The 23,295-nt window shown below is 38.5% G+C and overlaps 3 protein-coding genes and 1 non-coding gene across 4 annotated transcripts; 3 read left to right on the top strand and 1 right to left on the bottom strand.

Moving 5' to 3' along the window:
* Window positions 1–6,374: 6,374 nt before the first annotated feature.
* Window positions 6,375–7,662, top strand: LOC122011410. Its single transcript, XM_042567801.1, has 2 exons — window positions 6,375–6,704; window positions 7,016–7,662. The coding sequence occupies exons 1-2, from the start codon at window positions 6,489–6,491 to the stop codon at window positions 7,427–7,429; spliced, it is 630 nt and encodes a 209-aa protein (XP_042423735.1). The 5' UTR covers window positions 6,375–6,488; the 3' UTR covers window positions 7,430–7,662.
* Window positions 7,663–14,974: 7,312 nt separating this feature from the next.
* LOC122013208 lies at window positions 14,975–15,102 on the top strand. The gene has a single exon (XR_006120531.1). It is a non-coding gene; the product is annotated as a U6atac minor spliceosomal RNA (small nuclear RNA).
* Window positions 15,103–15,342: 240 nt separating this feature from the next.
* On the top strand, window positions 15,343–17,089 carry LOC122012322 ((R)-mandelonitrile beta-glucosyltransferase-like). The gene is made up of 2 exons (XM_042568820.1): window positions 15,343–15,927; window positions 16,048–17,089. Exons 1-2 carry the CDS (start codon window positions 15,408–15,410, stop codon window positions 16,959–16,961), a joined length of 1,434 nt encoding a protein of 477 aa, XP_042424754.1. The 5' UTR covers window positions 15,343–15,407; the 3' UTR covers window positions 16,962–17,089.
* Window positions 17,090–17,213: 124 nt separating this feature from the next.
* On the bottom strand, window positions 17,214–22,421 carry LOC122012323 (GEM-like protein 1). Its single transcript, XM_042568821.1, has 4 exons — window positions 22,166–22,421; window positions 21,911–22,012; window positions 19,176–19,447; window positions 17,214–17,587 (listed from the first exon to the last, which is right to left on the bottom strand). The coding sequence occupies exons 1-4, from the start codon at window positions 22,359–22,361 to the stop codon at window positions 17,411–17,413; spliced, it is 747 nt and encodes a 248-aa protein (XP_042424755.1). The 5' UTR covers window positions 22,362–22,421; the 3' UTR covers window positions 17,214–17,410.
* Between the last annotated feature and the right edge of the window lie 874 nt (window positions 22,422–23,295).

Genomic DNA, 23,295 nt, shown 5'->3' with positions numbered 1-23,295 from the left:
CTAGATATGTGCATATAGGCTGGACATCCAAAAACTCGAAGATGATAGTAATCTACTTGATTCCTGTCCATACTTCCTCTGATACTTTGCCTTCTAATGCTGCCTTTGGTGATCTATTAATGAGATAACATGTCATGTTAACCATTTTGCCTAGAAATTCTTTGCAAGCTTTACATTCAGACTGAGACATCTTGCCTTCTCAATGATTGTCCTATACAACCTTTCTACTATCCCGTTCTACTGAGGTGTCATGCGAATTGAGAAATGCCTCATTATCCCATGTTGCTCACAAAATTCTTGAAACTTTAAATCTGTGTATCCAGTCTCATTGTCTGACCTAAGATATTTGATCTTTCTTCCGGTCTAATTCTCCATTGCAGTTTTTCACTGTTTAAACTTAACAAAAGTTTTCGACTTATGATACATAAAGTATACTTAGACCTTTTGTGAGAAATCATTAATAAACTCACAAAATACAAGTGTCTTCCACGTGATGCTACATTGGCTGGTTCCTAGATATCCGTATGTACGTAGTCCAGAATTCTCTCCATTTTATTTGTTGTCGTCTTGAATTACACTTTGCTCTGTTTCCCAAGAACACAGAATTTACAAAATTCAAAAAAATATGGAATCGCCATATCAGCGGCCCCCTAGAGTCGGTCCCATGGATATACAGGGAGGTAAATGCAGGTACACAGTTGAAAGCATGTGGTCAGGACGCTAACCCTAGGTATTTACATAAAATTTGTAGAATTCAAGCTTGCGCGTCTTGACACCCTTCAACAAATCTCTTTTGTGAAGTTCTAGCATCTCACATTCACCTATATGTCCTAGTCGCATATGCCACAAGACAGTATTGTCTGATTCAGACTCTACTGAGGTGACTCCACCTACAACTGTAATCCCTAGCAACTTGTAAATGTTTCTTGCTCCTTTCATTATCGTCAGAACTCTCTTGTTGACCTTCATCACCTCACTTACTGATTTATAATTGCAACCAATATCATCCAGTGTGCCTAGTGAGATCAAGTTCTTCCTTAGCTTTGGTATATATCTAACATCACATAGGGTTCTGATCATACCATCAAACATTTTGATTCTGACATTCACTATGCCGATAACTCTGTATGACGCATAATTTTCTATCAACACTTAACCAGAATCCACTATCCTATAAGTATCAAATCACTCCTTGTTTGGCATCATGTGATATGAACATGCAGAGTCTAAAATCCATGCATCCGTCAGCTGCTCCGAACTCGACATAACTGATAACATATCTCCATTACCACTCTCTGAATTTTTTTTCTTTAACTATGTTTACAGATTTTGTCTAACTACCTTTCTTCTCTGCAATATGTTTCTTTATCTTTGGATAATCTCTTTCAATATGACCTTTTCCTCTACACTTGTAGCACGTAATCACCTTCTTCCTTCTCGACTTAAAACGAGACTTGTTGTTGTTACCCAATCCATGTCGAGATTTGCTTATACCACGCTCTTGGTTGCTATTTACCACAAGTCCTTCTCTCTGAGAAACTTCATCAATTGTTTTCTTCCTTTAGTAAAAACCTAGTGATCCGGATATGTGAGGGGGTCAAAGATAATTAAAAGAAAGAAGAAGGGCATTTTTGTAATGGGACGTTTAGGTTTTTTTTGGTGATTAAGGCAAGCACGAGGGAAGGGAAAAGGGGGTTTTTTTGGGCTCGCGTTTTTTGGTCCGCCGGCAGGAAGAGCTTCTTCCTCCCTCCTTGCCGGCGCCGACCGCCGGCCGCCTCTCTACTCCCCCTCCTTTCCTCCGGCCTGCATCCTAGCGGTGACACTAGAAGGAGCGAGCTGAAAGGGGGTTTTTTCCGCCGCCACCCGCAGTCAGCACTGCCTCCGCCCTCCTCGCCGGCTGATGCCGCCAAGGGATCGGACCTCCGCCTCTTCTTCTCCTCCTCTCGCCATAGCTACCGCGAGTAGGGAGGGGGAAGTTCTCCTCTTCCTCGTGCAGCCACATGGGGTGACTTGTGGCTCACCGGGTTTAGCAGTCACCACCGCTACCTAAAGCAGCGGTCGGCGCCGCCTCCAGCGCTCGGCGCCATCTCCAGCGACAGGAGCATCCACCAGCAGCCACCTCAGCCTCCCATGGCCATCGGCGCCGCATCCAGAAGCCGTCACAGCCACCTCTTCCCGCGTCTGGCGCTGTACAGCGGCCACTACCGCTTCTCCAGTCGCTGCCACCTCTCCTGGCAGCCTTACAGCTGACTCCGACGGCCTTATAGTCGTCTTGTCCATCATTTGAGGCATAGATTGGATCCACTGTGGCATCTCCGGCAGTCACCCCATGATGTATTCGGCCATTGAGCCGTGGTGCTTGGTTCTTCGTAGCACTATGGGTGTTGTGAGCTGTTGCTATTGACCTGCCTCTGAGTCGTGACTGTATGTTATATTCCGGCCTGCGAGCCGATGTCATATGCCGGCCGTGTCGCCATTGTATTCCGGTTGTATCTCACCTCTCGGAGCCACGCAGTGTTAGGCTCCATGTCGCCACCTCCGGATCTCCTCTTTAGTCGGCTCAGATGCCTTCACTATTCCAGGTGACCGCGACTCGATCAGCTCTTCCATCCATCCGAGGGCGCCCCCCTGGGCCAGGGTACGTTCTCGTACCTTTTCTGCATTTAGTTAATTATTCTGTCATTAGTATTCGGTTGCTCATATATATGTGGGATTCGCCTCGAGCACCGAGGTACTAGAGGCCGGGGCGACCCGGTCGCTGGATGCAGGTACAGTTGAACGGAGGAGGACTTCCGACGATCTGGTCAACGTAGAGGACAGATCATCAACCGAGTCATGGGGATGTGGTCAACCTTCCAGACACGTCATTCCGGCAGGTTCGTCTTCTCAGCTTCCAGACAGGAACACCTAGCAATACACCTGTGATCTCCTCCAATTTGAGAGTTTCCTTACCTCACATCAAAGTAGTAACTAAATTCTCATACGTAGGAGATGAAGGTAGAGAATTCAACAACATCAGCGCTTTGTCTTCATCTTCGATCTTCACATCAACCTGCTTCAGATCACTTACAATTTGGTTGAATACGTTGATGTGCTAGCTCAAATCAATTCCTTCTATCATCTTCAACCCGAATAATTTTTGCTTGAGATACAGCTTGTTTGTCAATGACTTTAACATGTACGGGATTTCCAGCTTTTGCCAAACTGCCACCGATGACTCCTCGTTCATGACATGGTACATTACATCATCCATAAGATAAAGCCTGATTGTTACCACTGCTTCGCCTGAAGGTCTTTCCAATCTAATCTCTCTATGCTTTCCGATTTCTTTTCTCCTAGCGCCTTCACCATGCCTTATTGCACCAACAAGTCCTTGACTCTTCTCTGCCATAATCCGAAGTCTTCGGTTCCATCAAACTTCATTATATCAAACTTCGTAGAAGTCATCCCCGACATGTTGAAGAAATCCACCAAAACTTATAACTCTGATATCAATTGTTGCACAAAGAATGGGACAACACCTCTCAACCTCTAAAGTGGAAGAAGAGGAAGAGAGAAAGAAATCGAGCGGAGCAACAAGACAAAGACGCACAAAAGGAGAGCAAACACAAAGAAGGAGAAAAAGAAGAGAAAGAAGAAGAGTTATCATGGTTCGGCGGCGTGCCTACTTCATAAAAACGGTCAAAGTTTTATTAGAATTCTCTCTGCACAAGAAAATTACATTACATGTGGCAAAAGGCGATTCGCTCGCCCCCAGCGTCCCCGCCAACCCGTCCCTAGGCTAACACGGAGGAGGTAAATCACTGGTGGCTACTAGCCATTAGTGCAAATGGCCAAGACATGGGGGAGGTTATGCTCGGTCACGCCGAGTTTCGACCCCAAGACCTCATGTGGCAACACCCCATGTCTTAACCATCGCACCGCCCCGAGGGGACTAGAAATTTACATTACATGATTCTTGTGAGTGTGGTTCAATAAGTTTACAATGATCCCTATAAATAATACATAAACCCTAGATCCGGTAAAATCGTAACAAAATTTTATTATGAAAAATCGCAATAGAATTTTTTATGAAAAATCGTAACAGATCATGAATTCTATTATATAAAATCGTAACAAAATTTCATTAAAAAAATCTTAATATATTTTTTTTCATAATATCCATTGCATTGATCTTCGTCTAAATGTGAGTCACCCATCAAGACTCTTGTTTTCCCAAAGTTAACATACACTTAACATTTTTCTGACGTGGACAACGAGCTTCAAGCAACAAGAACAGAAGCCCTTCATAATTGATATTTATTTGAATGCACCACTGTAACTTCTTTTTACCCAAATGGCATTTCAGGAGTCTTGTCTTTTCCCATTACAACTCCGATTTTTTCTTTAAAAGACGACACAAGATTATTTGCAAACTGTTTTTGAGTTGTAAAGCAACTTGTAAGACGGTACTATTTTTCTTAGCACAAGGTGATATGTGCATCAGCTTGTACTATGAAAATAACATACCTATCCCATGGTTTTGTTTTGAGACAACCTATGTTGAACTTTCAAGCTTCCAAGTCCTCAGAATATACTTTTTTTTTACTCTAAATCTCTCTTCAGGTTGATTTTCAAATTAACTTGTGATACTTATAGGAGTTCATTTTAGTAAATACCCACCATGAAGAACAGCTTTTGGTAAAATTCTCTATCATTTATGAACCTATATTGGACCATACAAATTCTACAGGGAAGTTTGTTCTTGGATGTCACCCTACGATTATCTAAATAACTTCAAGAAAAGTATCAGGTTGTTAATGCTAAGAATCCTTTCGTGCTCACCTTGTCTTATCATTTGTTTGAAGATATCATTAATTTCGACTCTCCTCTGCTTTAGTTTCCTGTTCATAACATAAATTTCCTGACAGACTCCGTCTATGTCAGTGTTATCTATCTATATATAACAATCAAATGAATTATTACTTTTCAGGTACATGGTGTATCGATCAACATTTTCCCAGTCGAGAAATTTGATTTTCACTTAATCAATTCATGTTTTAATTTCCCACCAGATTAGTTGGAGAACAATGAATATCTTCTTAAATGCACTAGCGACTTGAACCTGCTCATCAAATTAGTGTTCTTTGACACATGTCTTGCATGATATGGCTACTGAAATCGCTCTACTCAGGTCAGTCTCAAGCTCAGAGTCAACAGTAGATGAACGCTACAAAGTCCTTTTTCTTGCTAATCGGCCTCTTCATGAATTTATGCTACATTAATTCCCTGATATCTTATTGTTGTGTGTTAATTAAATCCTTTAAATTGCATGCATAAAGAGCAGAAGAGGTAGGAGATGGCATTTAACAGGAACTGGTGGCAGATTGATGGCGCTGTGGTTGTGAGAGCAAAGAAGCAGCATTCAAGGCAATTGAAAGAGGAGAGTTAATGGTGGCAGGTGTGGCTCAAACTTATGAACTGTGACCTTTTTCTTCCTGCTTTTAATGTCAAGGGATTTTTCCCCCCTTGAGGATCAATCTCCTCAATAAGCTTCAATTCTGCTGAATGCCATAAAATGCCTTGCTAAGCAGGTGTTAGCTAGACAGTGTTCCTGCATCACCCAGCATTCAATTCATGAAGTACTTTTGGATTTGCTTAAGGATCACAACTTCCATTAGCTCTAAGTGGAGGTCTCTTATTATAATTCTAGTTCTCTATAAGATTTGGAAAATGAATACATAAGACTTTCATTCCAGCAGGTTTTATCAATACCACAGCCAAAACCTGTTATGCCCAAGAGTTATTGTAGGCTCCATAATGAATCCAAGCAAAAGAAGAAAACTAGGAATTTATTGATGAGTCACTGATCCATGGCTGAATATCTGAGTATCTTGGCAAAGTGGTCACAGGAATTGGAGTAGGTTCAGAAGAGCAGGAGGCGAGGGGTTGCTACTTGACCAGCAATAAGTGATTGATTACAATTATCGCTTAAAAATGGGTGTTGATGTGCTTTAAATTTGGTGAACTAAATAAGGAAGGTGGAGTTAATGAAGGAGGGTGCATTTAATGCATTGCTTCTTCCTCTTCAGTTATTACCACCACTCATTTATCACCTCTACAATCCACGCCAACCAGCAACACATGAAAAACTGTTATCTTTTAAGCTGATAATTACAGATTAAAATGATTTAACGTGTGACAATATTTAATGTTAATTATCTTTGCCAAAAAGATACATTCCCCCCGTAACTCCCTTATCGGGTGTGCTGATGCGGTGGGCGCCATTAATACATGATAAAAAAGAAGGATAAGCATGTGAATATTATTTATATATATATATATATTCTTATTACAGTATGGTGTGTTAGATCCTTGATTGCAGTCGTGTTCCTTTCAAATTTAATGATCGATCCATTCCCTATATAAGCAAGTTTAAAGTCCCTGCAAGTCACAGAAGAAAAAGAGAGTTTGGTGCTCAAGAATTGACTCAATCTCCTCCTCCATTCATGGTGTCCTTGCAAGCAGCCCGTCCTCTCGTGGAGAAGAAAAGGCCTTGTCCTAAAGTTGAAAATTTGCTGTCAAAAAAGAGGAAGAACAAGAATGATGGAGAAGAGGAAGAAGAACGGCTCACCAAAGAGATGAAATCAGGGAAAAAAGAAGAGATTGAGCTTAATCTTGATGCTCCTTTGCCTATGGATTGGCAACAGTGTCTTGATATCAAGGTGACAACTAAAATGAAAACAAAAAAAATCAATTAAGTGTTTTCTTCGTGATATTTATTTCTGTACGTTGTGTTAGGTAATCTGTTTTTTTTTTTAATGATGCATAAGGATTTCAAAACCAGGGCATTATATTCTGGCAATTTTTGCGATTTCTCAGAAATTAGAGAGCTTTTATGGTTAAAAGCAAAAGTGTAGCATTATGTTGTAAAAGTATTGACGATGGAATGTTTTATAGGCAAACGGTTTTTTTTTTAAAAAAAAATTGAATTCTAAATAACCGCAGAGAAACACTTGCTGCGTTTATTTTGCAGTCCGGCCGAATCCACTTCTACAACACGAAGACTCACCGGCGGACGTCGACGGATCCTCGGCTGGGCTTGGATCCGCCGCTGCGCTCGGCGTTGAGCCTCGATCTCGAGCTCAACCTGGCCTGCCGCGAGCCGCCACCAATTAGGGTATCGGCGCTGCTTCAAGAGAAGGCCAAGACGGACCATGCGTGCTCCAAATCGCCGTGCGACGGGGAAGGAACCCCCTTGTCTTGGGTTTCTCCTGTCTCCGATGCCCAGGAAATGGTGGCGGCGGTCTGTGCGCGCTGTCACATGCTGGTGATGATGAGCAAGGCGGCTTTGTCTTGCCCTAACTGCAAGTTCGTGAATCGGCCGGAACGCCTCTTTTCATCGGAGATCAAATCAACGGTGAATTTCTTGTGCTGCAAGGATTTGTAAGTGTTCAATAGGATCTCATGGAAGCTTGTTCATCCCCTCACCATTAATATATGAATCTTACACTTAGATCCGAGTTATGTAAATAATACCAGATGTAGTCGTCCTGATTGATATATTTAGCTTCGTCTTGCTATATGTAGACGCATGGTTCTATGTCAAATCCTTCATATCTCTATGCTTGTAACTCTAAGCATACTTAATTAAAAAACTTAGTTTAAGGGATTTTCTGTCTATTGGTTCCTAAACAATTTGCTTGCTTATTATATCAGTTAAATGAAATAGAAGAGAATGAAGTCTTCTTTCTGATGCATATATTCAAGATAAGGTTGTCCGCTTGCTTTCGATATATTTAGTTTTTCCTTGTTTATATCTGACTGTAGATGCATGGTTATTGGCAAAATATATGCATTTCTTTGCTTGTAGCTTTAAATTTTGCTAGTAAATTGAAGAGCTATTTTAAGAGGGTTGGTATTTACTAGTCATTGCTAATTTATTCTTTTAACAAATTTGTTGCTGTTTGTCTCAGTTGAGTGATAGTGGACCACCTAGTTTGTAGTGGTCTTCCTGGCATTTAATTTCTCATCGTTAATTGAGATTGGAAAGTTGACACATGAAGACAAATGTAGACGTGAATAAGGGCTTCTTGAAGGTGCAAGAACTATGGATGCAGTAGCGCTGTCTGATAGATTTAGTCTCTCAGTTTTAGTAGAAAGCTGTGGTGCATGGTGGTGTGCTAAATTTGTATCACGGACGCCCATGCTGGAAACTTTATATCGAAACAAGAACAGGGTTTGCCATATATTGGATAATTATGGTTCCTAGTAGAACTGCAGACCCACACATTTGCCCTATAGTGATGTACCGAGTTTTCAGGGAAGAGCCTACCCTGGTAGGAAGGGAACCAAAAACTTGCTTAGGTGCTGGATTGAATGGTTATGGGTAACCTTGTTGGAACCTATTCGTGTCGGTGCAATTTTCTCTTAGTCAAGGTTGATCAGGTTGACTAAGTTTGAGTTGGTTTAATCTTGAGTCTTGATGTTTGACAATGTATGGAGATTGTAGGTGCAATTGTCCATACGGGATATTGATGATCAAAGGTTGATCGGATACTTAACTGAGAAGTCCTAACTGGAGGTTAGACAATGACAAAACCAACGGGAAGGTTGAAATAAGAAGAAAATCCAAGTGGGTCAGTGTTGACTAAACATTTAGTGTGAAAGTCTTGGTAGTGAAGTTAGGCAACTGGAAAGTCCTGGTGAGTGAAGCTAGGTCGTTGGAAAGCCCTAGTGAGTGAAGTTAGGCAAATGAAAGTTCTGGTGAGTGAAGTCAGGCAATTAGGAAAGTCCTGATGAGTGAAGTCAGACAATTAGGAAAGTCTGGTGAGTGAAGCTAAGTGAAAACCCTTAGTGAGTGAAGTTAGGCTGTCGAAATCCTAGTGAGTGAAGTCAGGTGAAAAACTCTAATGAGTGAAGCTAAGCAGTGAGAAAATCCTGATGAGTGAAGTCAGGTGGTGAGAAGTCCTGGTGAGTGAAGTCAGACAGTAGAAATTCAGGTGGGTCAAGGTTGACCGGACACCTGGTGTTTGGAAGGTCAAGTGGGTCATGGAGGACCAAACACTTAGCATGAGAACGTAAATCCATGTGAGTTAAGGTTGACCGGACACCTGGTGTTGGGAAGTTCAAGTGAGTCATGGAGGACCGAACACTTGGCATGAGGCCGTAAGTCCAAGTGGGTAAAGGATTGACCCGACACTTGGTGACAAAGTCCCAGCAGATTAAGGTTGATTGGATGCTAGATATGAGGAAGTCCTAACAGGTCACGGTTGACCGGATGTTGGACAAGGATACCTTAGACTTAAGTCAGGGTTGAACCCAATCGATCAGTTGATTGATTGGGAGTGTCATCGCGAAGAGAGAAGGTGAATTGATCAATCGATCGATTCAGCCAGAGCTCCATCGATCAGATGATCAATTGAGGCACTTCGTAAGAGAGCACAGTGTGCTCTCAATTGGGACACTCCAATTGATCAGTCGATCAATTGGGGAAGGTTTTCTTACGATATTACGAGGCAGCGGGAATCGATTGGTCAATCGATTCTGGGACTTTTCTCGAGAACACAGAAGTCATTTAGATCGATCAGCTGATCGATCTAGATGCCCCAATTGATTAGCCGATCAATTGGAATATGACTATTGGCGCAGGTTGAAGGTAAAAGCGCTTTGCTAGCTTCAAACAAGAAGACTTCTTCTCGTCGCATCTTCATTCTTCTTCATCGATTCTCTCCAACTCCCCACAGAGTTCTTGAAGACTTAGAAGAAGTGTTTTTATATTTTCAAGTTGATTAAGAGGTAGATAAGTAAGAAGGAGCAAGCTAGAGTTTTAATGTTGTAAATCTTATAAGATTTGTTTGTATTAGCTTCTCTTTTTTCTTCTTGTTGTATTGGAGATTTCTCCGCCTCCAGAGTGTTTCCGAAAAGAAGTGTTTTAATAGTGGATGTGTGAGAGACGGCCGAATTTTTGGATTAGTCACCTCATCTTGAGGTGAATACCAAGTAAATCTTTGTGTTAATATTGGAGGAGTTCGCTTCGAGATTATCCATTGCAAATCATCTTCGACGAAGTTTACATATCATCAAATTGTTATCTTCTTATAATAAATTGGATTCTGTCCTGTATATACACAAAGGAAAAGTTAACTAATTGCTAAGTTTATATATTGTCAAATTGTTATCTGCGTATGCATTAATCTGTAGAAGTCTCGTGAAAGATACTTCTACATTAGACATTAAACAGAAAGAGGTAGATCCGTGGGAGTGTCGGTCCTACGGATATAGATGAAGGTAAATGTATGTATATATGTGTTAGACGTATGGTGGGTTAATCATAGATCGTCAATTTATAAGAATCGACTTTTGATCATTACGTCAAAATTTCAGTAAATGCATGGTAGCTTAATAATTGGATGTAGCTTAACTGATGGTATGACATCTATGATTAGGCTATTACTGGATCTGGTATGAAGCATGTGAAATTATTGATGAGGCATTCTTTTTGTGTTTTGCGAACTGTAGTTCTGAAAACTTGGAACCCACTAGTCTAACATAGTTATTTTGATGCCAAATTCATTGTTTTATTTTTAACTACAGTTCGTGAACAGATATTAGAGTACTACCTGGAGTTCATTTTTATAGGTGATCCTTTGGTATAACTGGATTCTATCTGTTGCTGCCATAGTCCCCACCTTTGGTATAGGCCTGTTATATAGATGTTAATTCTTTAGAGCTATATGCAGATCTCTATATGGCATTTAATTATTAGCAATTCTGTCATAGTATATCAGATTTATATAACGTTGCTAAGTTCCACTGCCTATGATAGTGGGCCTAACGCGAGCCCATGAATCCTACATAGAATGCGACATGGTATTGCATGGACTTGAAATTCCAGTTATAAGTATTGGAATTTTTCTAAGTAATCTCGAAGGATTGTGTTTTGGTTGAAAAGTAATGGGGAATACTAATTAATAGTGATTCTTTTTTGAAGTGCTAATTTACTCTGCGAGCATTTCTTTGTTGAAACTCTAACACCACGTGTTGTGTTTTTTATAATTCTATTTAGTGGTTTTTAATAATGAAAACATATTGCTCTCGTTCACAAATTCTGTCATGCTAATCGTGTAATAGATTTATCGATGCTATGTGCAGTTTTCACTTTTATTTTGTTCAATGGTATCACTATTTGACGTCATAAAAGACAAATGAATTCATCTTTGCCGCACACTTTTCACATGGAGACAAGTCTTTAAAAAAAAAAAAAAAAGAGAAACACAATTAATTGTTTAGATGAACAAACAAGGACAATTTTTGTCATGGCGATTTCTTTTACCTGATGATTAGCACTACAAATTGCTTTAATTTTTCTTTAGAAATGAATGAAAAATATAATTCATTTCTTTCGTTTTTCTTTCCTTGCATAAAGTTTTTAGGTATACAATAAATTGAAAAAAGAAAATCTTGATGAATTAGCATAAGCATAAACATAAACTAATGCTTGTTAAACTCCATCAACATGGAGACAAACAAGCTTGCTTTGTTATCTCCATCAACTAATGCTTCACATAAACATAACTAGGACAGAATTTATTTTATGTTTCCTTTTTGCTAGCCAATGCTATTATGATTGAAAAGCCTAGCCAAGGACAAAATTTAAATTCATTCAACAACTATCAAAAAGATCTTTATCTATCTTTATTAAAAGTAATAGGGTAAATTAAATTTATCATTTGATTTTTTAAATTAATAATTATCATATATTTATTAAATTCATTGTCTATTTTATGTGTATCTTAATACTAGTTATTGGCATTAACATATTAGTATATGACATTATCAATCTAGTTACCTCATAATATCACTTTCTCAATCAATTATATTATATTTATATATATACATATATATATATATATATATATATGGCTATGAAATAAATATCTTAGACACGATTATAAAATTTTACAAAATTATTTTAAACTGGAATTTGCCAAATTTAAACTACGTACATATAGTTTTCAAAAAAAAATCATACAAAATATGAATTTTCATTTAATATATATATTTTTGAATATTAATTCTAATTCTCTAAAATTATTATAAATGTGGATGGACAAAAGATAGTAAGATACATACAATTTATTAGAAGCACGGGTATTTATTTTTTAAAATCTGAAGCTCTTTGAAATTTATCCTATTTACTTTATACTTCATTTTGCCAACTATTTCATTACCATCGAAACGCATTTCTTATTTTTGTCTGTGTAGTTCTTCTTCTTGGTCTTGTTATTGAATTTAATTTCCAAAAACCATCCATTTTTATCAAATATAAAAATAGACGCCCCTAATAATTTTTATTATGGTTGAAAGGTTCCATTCATTCTTTCTCTGTCTGACACTGAATAGTTGCTGGCGTATATGGATTACATTATAAAATGTATAGTTTTAAAATATCATTCAATTATATTGTAAGTAATAATAATTTCTTTATATTCAATTATTATGGGACAAAGTATTATTAGAATATATATATAATTTTAATTGAAAGATTTGCTAAGACAATAATATATTATCTAAATTTTAGAATATTTATTTTTTGAAATCAAGTATTCTTTTTAAATTAAAACATATATATATATATATATTCTATCCTACATTATTAAATTTGATGTTGTGAAATCTAAAATTAAGTTATATTAATATTTCTTTTACATCAAAAATAATTTCAATTCTTATTCATAATTTTAACTTTTTTTCACCGTCTCAATCCTTATCGATTTACTCTTCTTTCCCCACTCTCTCTTTTTTACTAGAGCACATCTCTTTTGAATATCAATACATCATATCAATTCATATGTATTTTATTGATTTTTAGAAAAAAAATCATATCCGTATCTATCTTTATTATTTCATCGATTTTTCGGATGATATAAAATATTCGTGTCACATAATTTAGATATGATTAGTAATCTTTTTTAATTTTCAAATTAATTTTTTATAAAATAAATTATACTAATATTAAATAATTGACTATAAATATTTATTTTATATAATTTATACGTGCGCTAGTATTTAAAGAGTAAGTACACATTTTAATAATAATTCGACCTGTCGCATAGCGGTATGTAATTTAACGCTGCGACCAACTTTCAATGCGCTGCTCCGATCTGGTTTAATCCATGCAACGACATTTATTCTTTCAATAAATTTCACGGATCGATATTAACTCGTCAGTATCATGGTCGCACATTCCCATTACACGTCAACCGACACACGTACGCTTATCGCCCTCTCACTTGCCGGCAGTTCTACGCTTCCTTCTCCTAATCAATCTCCTTCCCCCGTCTCCTTCCTCGCCTTCGTACTAGAACCTGTCGCACTCTGCCCTGCTTTACAGGAAAAAGACGGTTTCCCTATGATCTCTTCTGTGAGATTCATCCGCGCGCTTCAGTCTGCTTTTTCCTTTTTTCCTTTCTGTGATCATTAATTAGATCTTCTAAAAATTATTCCTCGAGAGGAGTTTCAAGCCCCATTTTCTTGATTTCTGTGGAGGTAATTTGAGGATTAATTGGACGGTCTTCTCTGTCTCTATTTCTCTCTATCAATCCTACTAGGCACAGAAAAAGGCCTGATGGTTGATGTGTGATGGAGATAAGGCCGAACTAAGAACTTCATCCTTTTCACTGCTACTCAGAGCCAGATGGTCTTGCAGGGACGGCAATCCTTAGGGCCTAATTGCTTCTTGTGGAGTAAATAATAATAATAATAAATAATTGTGATTGTTTGTCACACAGGACACTTCTAGCTCACACTGCTGGTTTGTGTCGATGAAGTTTTTTTTAATAAATAAATATATAATAACTTTCAGGTCAACAAGTAAATTAATTATAAAATTTGAAATATATTTTATCTGATAAAATCTATAATGAATTTATCTTTAAAATATTATAATTGTGGGATAGAAATTAAATAAAAGTTTAGTTGTTTTTTATTTTTTTAATTAAAGAAAATATTTTATTATCTTCCTATTATTTTATAGTTCATTTGTTAAAATCAGGGTTGAAGTCGGCATCAAAGTCGACATCGGTATTAAAATCAATATCAACGTCGACGGAGTGCAAGCATCGAGCGGTATAAATGTTTTTCGTTACATCACAAAAAATATCTAAAATAATAATTTTAAAAATTAATATAATAAAATAAAGATAAAATTAATATATATATTTTTTTAATCCACTTATGTTTTCTTACACCTCGAATGGAAGTGTAATAAATTCTTTCATTTTATGTATAAGAAAGATTAAAATTAATTTATCCTTTCTTATCTTTCCTTTCACCCTAAATTAAGATTTCAAGTTTTTCACCTTCTTTCTTTATCCTTCCCTCTCCTTTTCTTACGTCCTCCCAACCATTTATCACTAGCGATTATTAAAAGTTATTGCTCATAGAACATACTTACAAAAATTGCACACCGCATTATTAGCTATTTGAGATCATCAATTTTGCCATCACCTACACCTTCTCAGTTTCTTTTTAATATTAAATAAATCAGTCTAAAAATTTATCCACTTTCCTCCACTCCTTAAGTCCAGTGGCTTGACTGAACTCGCCGTGCAATTACAATTAGTGAATTTATAAAGATTTTTTCTTTCACGTATAATCATGAGATCCTAAGTTTTTAAATTATTATCGTGAATACTTTTCAATATATCCTTGATGACAAATAAGAAATTTTTATAGATCTGATTTATTAAAATTTTTAATAACTTGACTGAGTTATTACTATAAGGTATAATTATAGAATCAAGTCAATGATAGAATTATCAATTAAATAAGGATCGATATTTCTGATGAAGCTAGAAAAAATATCTTTTCATACAGTAGTGACATGTTCAATCTACCGATTTACTATTATATAAAGATATCGATGGTGGCAAAAATGATTATATTTTATTTTACAAAGATGACTTTTGCTAAATCTTAATAAAAATTTACTATGTTCGTAGGCAGGAGAGACGGCTGGCATGTCCCATGACAGGACGGGAACGGCTTTCGGGCTTTCCTGCTAATAAAACGTTTACTCGAAAGGTTGGTCTCTCCAAATAAACAAAACCTTAAGTATTTCTCTATCTCTAGATGGAATAAGATCCTTTTATCTTTGGCCAAATAGCTTGCGTCTTCTTTAATTAATTATTATGTCGATCAATCCCACATTTTGATATTAGAAAATATTAGATGTCAATTTGAAAAATAAATTATGAGTTCGTTCTTAGTAAAACTCTTCGAAAGATCATTTAACTGTCAAGGTTCGATTGTTGTCGCATTAATAAGCAGATAATTGTGTGAGAGATAACGTGTCAGTGCTCGACTGAAATGTTAATCATAGCGAACGACGCTGCCGGCCAGTAGCGATTGGAATCTAAAAATCGATGGCTTCTCCGACGGTGGCCGAGCCACAACCCCACGCCGTTCTCGTCCCCTTTCCGATGCAAGGCCACATCACCCCGTTCCTGCGGCTGGCCACCCTCCTCCTCGCCCGCGGCTTCCACGTCACCTTCGTCCTCACGGAGTACAACGCCCGCCGCATGGAGCGCGCCCGCGGTCACCGCTGGGACGCCGCCGCCATCCCATCCTTCCGCGTCGAGACCATCCCCGACGGCCTCCCCGAACCGCCTCCGGACCAGCGAGACGAGACGCAGGACGTCCTGGCTTTGTGCTCGTCCGTGCGCTACACCTGCCTGGCCCCCTTCAGGGATCTCATGGCCCACCTCGGCCGCGCGCCCCACACGCCGCCGGTGACGAGCATCGTCTCCGACAGCGGGATGGGGTTCACAGTGGACGAGGACTTCGGCGTGCCCGTGTTCTTCTTCGTCACGCACAGCGCTTGCGGATGCTGGAGCTACCTACAATTTCCGGACCTCGTCGCCAGAGGCTACACGCCGCTCAAAGGTACAAAATAACTAGTTTCCAAAATATATATAGACTTTTTTAAAAAAATTTATTTTTTATTTTTTGTTTTTTTTGAGAGAGAGAGAGAGTTTGCTTGATAATTTTGCAAGCATTTGGCAGACGCAAGCTGGTTGAGCAACGGCTACCTGGACACGCCCATCGACTGGATCCCCGGCCTGGAAAACCTCCGCCTCCGCGACTTCCCTTCCTTCGTCCGTACCACCGACCCAGCCGACGTCTTGCTCAATCTCAATGTCCGCCGTGCCATCGTCGACGTCGCTCGCAGCGCGGGTCTCATCTTCAACACCTTCGCCGCCCTAGAGGATCCGGTGCTCGCCGCGATCCGCTCCAAGTACCCCAACCTCTACGCCATAGGCCCGCTCGCATCCTCCTCCGTCTCCTCCTCCCTCTGGAAGGAGGACGCGGAGTGCCTCCGGTGGCTGGACGCCCAGCCCTCCGCCTCCGTCCTCTACGTCAACTTCGGGAGCATCACGGTGGTCACGACGTCGCAGCTGGCGGAGTTCGCGTGCGGCCTGGAGCGGAGCGGGCACCGGTTCCTGTGGGCGGTGCGGCCGGATCTGATGCGGGATGGCGGTGCGGCGGCGATAGTCGGGGAGTTGGCGGCGAAAGTGGGCGATCGGGGCTCGGTGGTGGGTTGGTGCGACCAGCGGAGGGTTTTGGCGCACCCGGCGACGGCAGCATTCCTGTCGCATTGCGGCTGGAACTCGACGCTGGAGAGTGTGGTCGAGGGCAGGCCCATGATATGCTGGCCGTTCTTCGCGGAGCAGCACACGAACTGCCGGTTCCTGTGCACCACGTGGCGTATAGGCGTGGAGATTAGTGGGGAGGTGACGCGGGAGGCGGTGGAACGGTCCGTGCGGGAGGTGATGGAGGACGAGGACTTGAGGCGCAGGGCGGCGGAGTGGAAGCGGAAGGCGAGGGAGGCTGTCGGTCCTGATGGTTCCTCCACCGCCGATCTCGATAGGTTGGTGGTGGACTTGAAGCCGACGACGAAGAAGCGGCCGCTGTCTTGAATTCAATTCCATCTCGGTTCGCTGGATGTCCCAATCATCTTATCCAATCTGTCCTTCAATTATTTCCAATTTGTTGTTAAACGCATCGTGTGCTGTTTTATTTTGTTAATGAATCGTGTTAATCACAATGGCCATTGCAAACGGACGGATTGTGGAAGAAGATTTGCTGATTAAAGTTGGCGATTTACTTTATATACAAACAAGCTTCAGTCCAACTGAACGGTTTAATAATTTACGTACATAAAATGACAATTGGACAAAAGCTTCCCATCCTTTTCAGCTATCTGGGGCAAATACGTATGCATGGTGGGGCACAACGACAACAAGTGGAAAACTGTCTACATACAAACAGCTGAATTAAATACGCAATCTTATTCAAACCATACAATCATGCATCGAGACAATCATTCGAGGTGCAAGTCCGATTTCATTAACACCAGCAAGGTTGGTTAATGGCCACTTTGCACTGCTCCTTGTAGATTTTTAACGGCACTGTCGTAGTTGACAAAACCCATGAACCAGAACTCATGATTGTCGACGGACACGACCTGGATGTACTTTTCTCCTGCATTTGCTGTGCTTGTTACAGGAGTAATTGATCTTAGTTGATGAACAGGAACTGCTACCTGTATCGGCATCATGATAAAGGGGGAAAAAATCAGTATTTTAAGAATGACAGGCTGAACTCATAGTAATGTCACAAAATGGACCAACAAGATGCATGATAACAATTTCTAGATATCTTGACACAAGTTCTTTATTTGTTCAGGACTCCAAACAAAATAAATATTAAATTTCAACTCATTGTAGCAAATGAGTTATGTCTACTCACATCCTGAAGGGTTGCTGATCCAACAAATTCAGAGTAGTTGAGACCAAATGTTTATCAGTGTATATCATGAAACAGCAAAAGTTTAGATCCTTAGCATACTTATTTTTATCAGTTTTACTACTGGAGGTAAAACTTCTCAGTTATGCCCGAGGTCTCGATCGATAAATCAACTCATTTTTGTCAAGATCACACCAAACTGGATGTTTAGTTCGCTTACCACAATCAGCATGAAATTAAGAGGATAGGTTAAAAGACTAAGCCAGAACTTGGAATAGATAGTAAAAATAAATCCCTACCAATTTTGGTGTCTAGAGAATTGAGATTATGCTCGAGTCGACTAAGATTTAAATTACCACTCTATGTTGGACTTTCCTTTTCTAATTGGGATGAAACAATTTTAATATCATGCCAGACAAAGCTCAACACGCTTCAAAGTGTGCTATAATTCACTTCTATTTAGCTCGTAACCACCACATATAAGCATCCCAAGTAATGATTATACTTAATTAATATCAATATGAGTGTGTGAAAATGTTATTTCTCATAGAATCCTAATGATATCAACCCCATAATTTTCAAAAGTCCATATTAAATAATACTCCCACAATCCGCCCATGATCCATGATATCTAGTATTGAAATTAATTTCTTCACATGTCCATACATTTAACTCGCTTCATTCCTAATAGTTGAGCTTAAACTAGCATAATTGAAACCGAAACACCCATAGCTACAAGATATGGATATATCACGTTATTTTCAACTTTAGCATCATTGTTTGTTGTTGCTGCTGTTGCACAGATTGGTGCTTCTTCCCCTCTCTCTCGTTCCACTGTTTTTATAGTGTTTTATCTTCACTTTGTGTCCAACAAATGAAACCAAAGGTTGATTCACAAGGCGATGTGCTCTTTCAGTCGGTTCCAAATGGTACCAGCTGAGATATGCATCATCTCCATTGATACAATAAAACCCTATCGGCATGGCAACCACATTTGCGCCATATATTGGTAAAAAAGAGGTATTCTTTGACAACAAGGAGGATAGGAGAATGATGAAACATTAACTTGTCAACCCCGACCACCAGCCCAAATTGCTTAACCCCACAGTTAACACTAAATTATTCATCTAAGCTTATAATGCTTGTTTATTAGTCCAACACACTGAAGCCACAAGCCAGATCTTCCTCATTTGCCACAAGTTAATGTGGTTGCACTTCTCCACATTTTGACAGATCGTTACACGGTGACATGGACTTAAGACCTCACAATGCATGCTGTGAACTTGATCAATTGATGAAAATGTTTGACAAAAGAAAAGGCAACTTCAGCATTTCCGCAGAAAAACTAACAATCTGCCTTAAATCAAGAGAGAAGATCAGGGCACCTTATAATAGCTCCATTCAGTTTTATCTCCAACTTTATATGAGAGAGGATTGTCACTGCAGAATGCAAGTTTGGCAGTTGAGAGATATAAAACTCCCATAACAGGGCCGGCGGATGTTGACAAGTAGCAAGCATACGTCTTTTTCAGTTTTTCTTCTGGAAGAACTTCAAAAGATTGTACGAAAACTTGTTCATAACCTCCTTCAGCTATGACTTTGGATATCTGCCCAACCCTTCCCATTGCTACATTAGCGACACTAGGGCCCGTCTTCACTGGAATAAGAGAAAAAAAATATATGCATATTATTGTTCAAACATGATCCAATAAAAGCCATTCCACGACCAACTAGAACAACTGAAACATAGACAAATGAATTTAGAAAGAACTTGTTAGCTCATAATATTTTCCTTCTACATTAAAACGAATGAATTTCCCACTGTCTCCGCGTTAAATAGAATGGGTTAATTTTGTTAACAGGTCTTTTGTCTTTCCGGATCTATCTTTTCTTCTCTGTTAATTGACTTTAATTTTGGTAAATTGTGCATTTATTATTCCACATCTTGCGATTTGGCCGAGGCACAAAACTATGATTTGAGGATGCCTATCACATCTTGCAAAGTGGCGGGGAGGTACTAGCCATGAAAGGTAATGCCGCCTAGACGAGGCATCAATGAAGTCTCTTCTGCTTCTGCCAGCATTTTTTCAACTAGATTTGAATTAAATCCGAGTAAATGTGTCAGAGCATGTCAGTCTTATAGCTTCCACTATCTTTCTCGAATTGACACATTAGAGTGATTGCAACGGCAACTTTAAAGCTATCCTTAGGGCATCTCCAATATTAGAGCATCTCCAATACAAGGTTTTTAAAGAGGTTTGTGAAATGAGAAAGTTGAGCAAAAAAATTCTAACCATTGTGCGTACAAGGTTTGAAGTTTAGTGAAATTTCAAAGCTTCTTTTTTTTCTTGAAATTGATGTAATATGCATGTAGTCATGCAATTACATGTTATGAATTTGACTACACAAAATATTTAGAGCTCTAACTATTGGAGATGTTTCAATAGGCTTTTAGAATGTTGATGTGGCATATTGCGATCATAAAAAAAGTTTTTGGAGAACTCTAACTATTGGAGATGCCCTAAGATTTGTGAGATCTTTGTTGAATCAAAAAAGCTGAATAAAAATGTTTGAATCATTGTAGAGGTGAGGTTTGTAGTTTAAGGGCACCTCCAATGGTTAGAGTTCTACAAAAGTTTTTTTTTATGATCCCAATATGCCACATCAACATTCTAAAAACCTATTGCAACATCTCCAATAGCTAGAACTCTAAATGATTTTTATGTGGTCCCATTCATAACATGTAATTGCATGGCTACATACATATTACATCAATTTCAAGAAAAAAAAAACAGCTTTGAAATTTCACTACTGCTCTTGAACTATAAACTTCAAATCTTGTATCCACAATGGTTAAAAATTTTTTATTCAGCTTTTTCATTTCACAAACCTATTCAAAAGCTAGGGTTGTAAACGAGTCGAGCTGAGCCAAACAGTAAGAGAATCGAGCTCGGGCTCGGTTCGTTATCCCTATGCTTGAGCTCGGCTTGAGTTCGATTCGAGCTTTAGTTCTTAAGCTCGAGTTTGGCTCGTAATAAAATTAAATAGCTCAAGTTCGGCTCGAGCTTGGCTAAAAAAAAGCTCATTTTAAAATTAAACGTTAGCACTAAAATACTCCAATCCATACACCAAATTCCACATCAAATATGGTGTGGTGAATAGTGCAACACCATCACCATATTTGGTGTGGGAGAGGGTTTTTATTTTTTAATTTTATTATATAATTAATAAAATCAAATGTAATTAATTTGTAATTATTATTTTCTTTGTCTTTACTTATAGGATATTTAAATGTTATTAAATGTAATTATTATTTATTATAAATTTAAATTAAGTGTATTTAGTAGCATATTTAAATTATGTATATTTGTATAGTTTTAATTTATTAAAATTATTATTTTTTATTTATTTAATATATTTTAATTATAATTACATTTATAAAATATATCACTAATTTCATTAAAAAAATACAATAAAATATTAAACTTTTTGATATGCATAAATATAAAATACATTACCCATTACTCTGGCATACAAAATAAAAATAATAACAACACTAAATCAAAATATTACTAATATAAACTTAAAAACATGAGTAACTAAACTTAACAAACAAAAACAAATAAAAACGATACTAAGAAAGCACACATAAACTTAAAATGACTTAAATAATATTATAATACTAATATTCGGGAAGATCACTCCCCATTCTGCTAAAATAATTATGAAATTATCTGAAAATATTCATAGGATTATGAGATTCTTGATCTTCACCGTGATATTGATTCTGAGAATATTCCTTTTTGGTGTGATATGGTGTGGATGGGCTGGAGCTGAAATAGTGTTTGGAACTAAAGTGTTATGGGTTGGAGATGGTCTAAGGGATGAGTTTATGGGGATGAACTCACTGCGAAGACAAGGAAGATAAGAACTGCAGTGATCTTGACTTGACGATATGTCAGAGGATTCGGTTCCCCCGGGCAAAAATTTGCCAAGAGAAAAATTAGATCTTCACTCAATCTAAGTAAATATCAAAAGGCAAGTAAGATATAACTTAACAATTGCTGCAAACCATAAAAATGCATCTTTTACACATAATCAAGATAGATGATGCACTCACAGTGCTGCCAAACATCCCCAGCGAGGCCCTCAGTCTTCTTCGCTGCGTCGCTGACCCTCTTCCCAAAATTCCCCAGAGCTTCCCTCACTGTATCCATCGTACCTATTAATCCCAACCGAAAAGAATCAAAAATTTGGGTATTAGAAACCAACCCCCAAATAAGTCCAATGGTGCGGATTAAACAAGGAAGAAACCGGATAAAAGGAATAAAAAAAAAAACACAGGCCCGTGCAAGGAGAACAAGTGTACGCATACTCTTGCTAACAGGAGAAGAGGTGATATAGGGATTAGACTCCGCCGGCATGGAGGTGGCATCGCGAGGATCAGCCACGACCGAGGGCGGAGGCGGAGGCGCGACGTCCTCAGCGGTGAGCGTGGGGTAGGGGGCGTACTCGGTAGATCGCTCGCCTTCAGATCTCTTATCCTCGGCGCGATCGGCGGAGGAATCCATTTTTGGTGAAGCGCTTCGACTCCTCGCCGCCCCCGCGCCGGTATCAGTGTGTTCTTACTTCGTGAAGAGGTTGGTCAACCGTCCCAAATAAAATTAAATATGTAAATAAAATCTTACAAGGTCCATATCTACCGTCAAATTTCCCGCATTAACATCTCAACCGCCAGATGGGTAAGTGACAGATTCGGGTTGGGATGTTTGATATACCTTGCTTCTACGGTTTAGATTTGTAGTTGTAGTAAAAGAATGTACACTTGTGTTGGAGAGAAACCTCTCAACGACACGTGTTTGCGGACGCGGGATCGCCAGCGATGTAGAAGACGCGTTTCTGTTACATATTTAGAACGGCACGAATGTATAACGGTTGTCATAAGTCGGCAATCGTAACCTGCCCGGTGTTATAAATTCGATCGCGACATGCAACTAATCCAAAAGATATCGTAGATGGTCTATTTTAGGTTGTCCCCATGCGGATACACTTTAAAATATATATATATAAGTAAAAATTATAAGTGCGCATTTTTTTAATTATTATTTTAAAAATTATTAGAAATATCAAAATAGCACTCTAAAATTTTTTTACTCCAAAAATACGTTTATTCCACAATTGTAGATTTTTATATGTTTTTTGTTTGCCTTGTTTTTACAAATTTTGCTTAGGATTTGTTTCTCATAATGTGATATACATATTTCAAAATTAATTTAAATTTGAAAGGACATAAAAATACTTTATTTAAAATTACAATAAAAATCACAAACTTATGTGTAAAAATTGATGTTCAGCACAGCCTATTTTCATTTTTTTGCTATTTTGTAAATAATGATAAAAAAAATCAATTTATTTGATATGTTTTTATTGATGAAATGAAAAGGCCTCATTATTTATTTTATTAATTTTCATAAAAAATATTTTCATTAATTTTATTCTTAAAGA

This window comes from Zingiber officinale, chromosome 8A, assembly GCF_018446385.1.
Source record: "Zingiber officinale cultivar Zhangliang chromosome 8A, Zo_v1.1, whole genome shotgun sequence".
In the NCBI taxonomy this organism is placed as follows: domain Eukaryota; kingdom Viridiplantae; phylum Streptophyta; class Magnoliopsida; order Zingiberales; family Zingiberaceae; genus Zingiber; species Zingiber officinale.
The sequence above is the reverse complement of the archived record's forward strand: the minus strand, read 5'-3'. Positions and strand labels throughout refer to the sequence as shown.

Bases quoted from the DNA above. Each gene is read 5' to 3' on its own strand.
- LOC122011410 (XM_042567801.1), top strand. From the start codon at position 6,489: ATGGTGTCCTTGCAAGCAGCCCGTCCTCTCGTGGAGAAGAAAAGGCCT. The intron at 6,705-7,015 runs GTGACAACTAAA...TTTATTTTGCAG, and splicing joins AACAGTGTCTTGATATCAAG to TCCGGCCGAATCCACTTCTA.
- LOC122012322 (XM_042568820.1), top strand. From the start codon at position 15,408: ATGGCTTCTCCGACGGTGGCCGAGCCACAACCCCACGCCGTTCTCGTC. The intron at 15,928-16,047 runs GTACAAAATAAC...AGCATTTGGCAG, and splicing joins AGGCTACACGCCGCTCAAAG to ACGCAAGCTGGTTGAGCAAC.
- LOC122012323 (XM_042568821.1), bottom strand. From the start codon at position 22,361: ATGGATTCCTCCGCCGATCGCGCCGAGGATAAGAGATCTGAAGGCGAG. The intron at 22,013-22,165 runs GTATGCGTACAC...TGGGATTAATAG, and splicing joins CTCTTCTCCTGTTAGCAAGA to GTACGATGGATACAGTGAGG. The intron at 19,448-21,910 runs GTGAGTGCATCA...CTCTTATTCCAG, and splicing joins TGGGGATGTTTGGCAGCACT to TGAAGACGGGCCCTAGTGTC.